The sequence below is a fragment of the Gigantopelta aegis genome, unplaced genomic scaffold (assembly GCF_016097555.1).
Source record: "Gigantopelta aegis isolate Gae_Host unplaced genomic scaffold, Gae_host_genome ctg2349_pilon_pilon, whole genome shotgun sequence".
In the NCBI taxonomy this organism is placed as follows: Eukaryota; Metazoa; Mollusca; class Gastropoda; order Neomphalida; family Peltospiridae; genus Gigantopelta; species Gigantopelta aegis.
Window position 1 is genome coordinate 68,754 of NW_024532902.1, and position 6,209 is coordinate 74,962.

A 6,209-nucleotide genomic window follows, 5' to 3' on the forward strand; every position below is an offset into this window, starting at 1 on the left:
CTCTGAAGATGAAGAAGAGGAGGAGAGAAGAATATAATACTGAATCTGAAACTGAGGGAGAAGAGGGAGGACCTAAGCGTGCTAAGAAGAAAGATGATGATTTAGTAAGATACCTATGATGTCACTTGTATTGTGACATAAATAGCATCATCTATTTATAGTAACATCATGGTACTTGTACCTGATTGCCAGTATCATGCTATTTTACATGTTCTTATAAATAGTATCATAGACCTATTTATAGTAACATCATGGTACTTTTACTTCAATTGCCAGTATCATGCTATAAAGTATTAGATGTAATTTACATTGTTTCTTATAATAGGTATCATAGTCTATTTATAGTAACATTCTTTTAACATTCTAGTTTTGGTTCCGCAAGGCAAAGCAGTGATGAAAGTGGAGGTCTATTTGATGAGTCAGGTAGCGACACAGAGAAAGAAGACAAGGGTAAAGGACTTAAGGAAGACTCAGATAGTGAAGATAGTGAGGAAGACAGTGAAGAGGAAAGTGAGGAGAAAGTGAAGAAGAAGTAAAGAAAAGTAAAGGTATTATGCTGATAGTGCTGGATGTCACTAACTCTCTCTCCTCTCCCCTCCCTCCCCCCCCCTTTCTCTCTCCCCCCCCCCCCCCTTCTCTCTCTCTCTCTCTCTCTCTCTCTAGGCACCTGTCATGGACTTGCAAGCAGAACTAGCTTCTCGACTTGGATTAACACAACCAAAGATGGTAGGTGGAGTCGATGAGGACGAGGAAGAAGCAGGAGAAGATGAAGTAAAGAAGAGTAAAAAGGAAAAAAGAAAGAAAAAGGAAAAGAAAAGGAAGTCCAAGGAAAAGAAACCAAAGAAGGGTATGTATATATAAACAAGTAAATACATTATGTACATGTATTTTACATTGTATATTGTATTTATTATACAGATCAAGATGATCTCTTTAGTAGTCACAAAGACAGTATGGATGAAGATGAAGACACACCTCTTGAAAGAGGGAGTGGTTTATTTAGCAGTACTCAAGTCAGTAGTAGTGAGGACTATTTGGTAGCGATGTAGAAGAGGAGAATAGGCGTGAGCGGGCAGAGTCTAATGCTTCTTCATCAAGGTCAAGTGATAGCAGTTAAAAAAAAAGAAGAAATTACCAGCTGGTGCTGTTCCCCTATTTGGAGGAGAGAGGGTTATTTGGAAATGATGATGATGAAGTAGAAAATGAACTTGAACAGAGTACTCAAAGTGTCTCAAAAATCATCCAAGGTACACAAGTCTGTAGGTCACATGTGTACATGTATATGCACTTCTTCAGTCATGCATTTATTCATACTAAATCATTTCCTTTCCATTTATCTATAGAAGGAACGTGTGGGTAGTGAAAAAGAAGAAAAAGAAGCGAAAGAAGAAGACCAGTGAGAGTGAGGAGACCAAACCACAAGGTGGAGCAGGAGGTGGAGCTATTTATTTGGAGAAGAAGGAGATGAAGATGATTGGATGACAGAAGTATCAAAAAGGAACGACCCTCGTCTAGTAAGAAAAATTCTAAGAAGTCATCTGGTAGCGGTGATTTATTTGATACTCTTGATGATGAAGTAGAGGAAGAAGGTGGTTTTTATTTGGAGAAAGTCCACCACCTGTTAAAGAACCAGAGAAGAAGAAAAAAGCCTGCAGGTGCTGTGTCCATATTTGGGACCTGCTGGAGATGACTTGTTTTCTAAACCGGTAAGACTTGCTTTTAGTATTTGTGAGGTATATTATATTTTCACTACTTTTTAGAAAATCTAACAGTCTAGCAGTGAAAGTGATGACATGGGCGGAGCCACAGGTATCAAAAAACTCCACCCATTCAACCCAAGAAATTAGGGGGTTGTTTTTGGACGAAGACGAGGAGGAAAGTGGAGATATCTTCTCTCAGCTATCAAGTATGAAATCATCCTCAAAAATCCGAGTCTTCACCAGCACCAGCTAAAAAACCAACTACTTCTAGTCTGTTTTCTGATGAAGGAAGAAGAGGGTGGAGCTTTGTTTTCAAGATCACCCATCACAGAGGAACCACCTCCAGAGGAGTCACCTAAACCACAAAAGAAGAGACCAGCAGGTGCTGTACCAATGTTTGGAGGAGTTGACTTATTTAGTCAAATTAATAAGAAAAAAACTGAAAGTACTAGTAGTGGAGATTGTTTGGGTCTCCTAGCAACGAATCTCCTGTTGTTGCTAGAAACCAGAACCAAAGGAAGAAGTAAGAGGTTTATTATACCAGCAGTCTCTTATTGTCTGTCTGTCTATAGCCTCCTAAGACTACCAAAGACCAGGAAGAGTAGTTCTGGATTAGGTCTATTTGACGAGGAAGGTGGACATGATGATGACATTTTCAGTTTTTTCAGCTCCTAGAGGAAGGTCAGGATTTGCTGATTGAATATACGGAATGTATGGACAGAGAATAGATTAATAAATGAATATACTAGATGTGTTTTGCCATTTTTTGTATTATCTTTCATTATCAGATCTGGTAGTAAGACTGGTGAGGATAAGAAAAAGTTAAGGTGGTACTGGTCTCTCTCATAGTTTGTTTGGTACGTGAAAATCTTGAAGAGGACAATGATGATCTCTTTAGTTACAACAACTACAAAGAAAGAGGAAAAAAGGTAGGTGTGTAGTCATTGTAAAGAGAAATGTGATCTCTTTCTCTCTCTCTCTCTCTCTCTCTCTCTCTCTAGTCAAACACAAGCAAACCAGTTGATCCTCTCTTTGATGATGAAGAAGACAATGATTCTTTACTACTATGCCCAGTGTTCAGTCATTATCTTCTAATAAAACCTCTAAGGTACACAGGTAGCCATATTTAAATTATAGTAAGTGTGTTTTGATAACATGTAATGTAATAAACATGTTTTTTGCTATATATGAAATTGTCATGGCTTTTGTGGTTTTAGGCGGGTGTTTGAGTTTGTTTTTCAATTGCTCAAAGTTTCATTTAAGCCTTTTGTTCAAAGAGACCACAAACTCTTATAATAACAGAAACCATTACAATTGTCTAGTACATAGTAGGGCTACATGATGACTTTAATTTTATTGTGGTCATTAATTTTTTTATTAGGATGTTCATAGTTTGTAGTATTTTATTAATTGTTTGGGTGGTCATGGTAACGCTTTGTCGTGTATCTATATTATGTCCTTAAGATCTTTACTTGTTGTTATATATTCTCATTAATTGTGTGGCGTTCATGTTGGTTTGTTGTCCTGAAGGTACATATGTTATGTCCTTAATCTCTTACTTGTTGTTATAATATTCTCGTTATCTTGCTGTGGATGTAGATATTGCACACTGTAGGCATACCCTGAAGTGGTACCATTATGTATTAAATCTCTGTCTACTCCTCTCCTGTCTCTTCTCTTTCTCTCCTCTCTGTTCTCCCATCCTCCCTCCACTCCCTTTCTCTCCTCTCTTTCTCTCTCTGCCTCTCTCCCTCCTTCTCTCCTCTCCCCCCCTCTCTCTCTCTCTCCTCATCTATCTCTATCTATCTATCTAATATCAATCTATCTTTTCCATTTTTCACACACACCATAAAAGCCTGATCCTCTGCCTCCTAAAGATAATGATGGACTTATTTGATGATCCATTAGGAGGTGGAATTACTGAAAACAGTTAACAAACCAACAGTATTAAATCCAAACCCAAACCACCTATGGATGCTTGTTTGGATATGAAGAAGAGGAACCTCCCCATGTCTAAACCTGTAACTACCATACCGGCTTCAAGACGTCAGGTGGTCTGTTTTCAGATGATATGATCATGAGGATTTGTTTGCATCCATGACCAACAAGAGAAATAAGAAAAGGAAGAAGAACTAAAGAAATCTCCTAAAACCAAAAAAGAACGAGACACTGGTGCAGTACCCATGTTTGGTGGAGGATGGAATCCATTTAATTTTTAGCAGCTGAGGGCAGCTGCCAAAAGAAAAGGAAAAGAACAGAAATGTAAATGAAATATAACGGCATTTACTATATTATTTAAAGCACAACCCACTTTAGATTAGTAATTCGAGTCCACCCACAAAGTGGATATGAAACCAATGATCTGTTTTCTTGCTGAACACTAAACGTCCTCTCTACAGTTGCCTAAGAACCAACAAGACCATCTCTGAAGGATGATGACAAAGAGGAACCCCTGTCAAACCTCATTTCTACAATTACAGGTACATGTAAAATAATATGTTAAATGTATAAAATAGTTTGCTCAATGCTCCAGCTGTCATGTTCTGTATTATATATATAATATATAATTATATATATATAATGATATGAAAATCATTTTTATTTAATTTGTAAAAACCAAAGTTTTTTTCCCCCAAAATGATTTTTAAAAAAAACCTTTTCTAAATAAAAATTGTCATTATTGCCGGATGGAAATGGGAGGCTGGTTGTCCCTTTGGGCCAAAACCAATTTATCCAGTTTTCCAGATTACTTTGGCTCAATTTATATTTAGTATTTTTATATGGAAATATGACCCTTTTAACATTTATCATAGTTTTATTTGATATACTTTGAAATTTTAAAAAACATATTGACCTTACTTTGCCTGAAATTAGATATGATACAACAATTGAAAGGGGTTTGGCTGGCGCCCCTTTCTTCCAAAATAAATAGAAATAATATTTTAATTAAAGTTATGTAATTAATACATATTAATTATATTGGTTTGTTGATTATTTGTATTTTTTGTACAATGGGAAATTAAGATAAACTTGTTAAAGAAGGTAGATGCATAAGGATATGGGAAGTTAGTTAAACGAAAAAAAAACCAAGATAATTTATATAAATGAATGTTTATAAAGTATAAACTGTTACTTATATAATATAAATGAACTGTTTCATTTACTCATTATTGATAATTCTGTGTTAGGATACTCTCAAGATTAAATCCATTATCATTAATCCTGGTTCTGCTCACCTTGAAATCCTGAAGAGAAAGCTGTCTCATGAGAACCAGTACAAGATAACACTTCACCTTTATAGGTAGTTCTATGGTAACAAATCAATTACCAACATTTGTTTTTAACCAGTAGAAACTATTCTGCAATAAATGTCTTTTATAAATATATACATGGACATGTATTTTAATACATGTACTCGTATTCCAATGGTAGCACACAAATAATACAGCTGTGACATTAATATGCCCTCCTAAATACCTTGAACCTCTCCTCAAAAAAAACATGACAGTTCACAAGCACTAAGGGATTAGACACAACTCCAGATGATTTGTTTATCAACATTATAGGATATCACTTCCAATAATGTATTTTTAACACAGAGAAGTCCTCCCTCTCTAACATGTGCACAATTTCCCTGTTTTACATTCTAATTATTAACCTTGTTTGGGTTTAGGTTAAAAAGAACACCTTTTTTGCCTATTATTAACAAACTGTCTGTTTGCATCATACGTTTGTTAATTTCCTGGCTCACGTTTCAGCGAGACACCTTATACAATCAGAAGCACCTTCTAATTGTTTGTCACCTCGCATGATCAATTTTTGTTTTGTTTGGAATGATTTGGCGGATGAATTTGACAGAAAAACTATATTTTGTTTAATAATATAATGATAATATACAATAATTGGTATTTGATCAGCTGCCAATATGTTTTCTGATTTACCCCTCCTTTTTTCATTTTTTTGGGCTGTAATACAATTGTGTGGTTTTGTTAATGACATTTATTACAACATAATGAATTAAGCGAAGCGAGGTATCTTCCAATGAAGTTGTTATCCATTGTGGTTAATTTGAAGGATGATCAGAATCGTAAGCCAAACACTTCAGAGATTCCATCCAGTATGATATAATCTATATTGAAACAATTACTAATAAGTAAAGTTTCAGTAGTGGATTAAGTGGTCTAACAAACTTGGCATCCACTGAAGTGTAAGTAACACTGAGTAAGACATCGCTATCAAAAAGAGCCAGATCGATATGAAGAATAAGCCAGACTCTATCTCCAAACTAGGGGTACCCCACTTCAAACTGACGGAATTGTCCTAAAAGTCTATAAGAGGACCTCCGAATCTGAATATTATTAATAAAACAATATTATTTTTTGAAAATAAAAATGTCTATTTTTCAATATTGTATCAATCACCCTGATACATGTTACATGTGGGCACCGTGTTTGTTTCCTCAAAGAACTCACCTTCTCACTTAATAATCCAGTACTCTGGCATATACAA

General features: G+C 35.5%; 1 protein-coding gene across 1 annotated transcript; it reads left to right on the forward strand.

Annotated features, from left to right (window-relative positions):
- The first annotated feature begins 672 nt into the window (after positions 1–672).
- Positions 673–1,953, forward strand: LOC121391406 (uncharacterized protein DDB_G0283697-like). Its single transcript, XM_041523051.1, has 4 exons — positions 673–847; positions 919–1,013; positions 1,344–1,396; positions 1,761–1,953. Exons 1-4 carry the CDS (start codon positions 673–675, stop codon positions 1,951–1,953), a joined length of 516 nt encoding a protein of 171 aa, XP_041378985.1.
- The last annotated feature ends 4,256 nt before the right edge of the window (positions 1,954–6,209 follow it).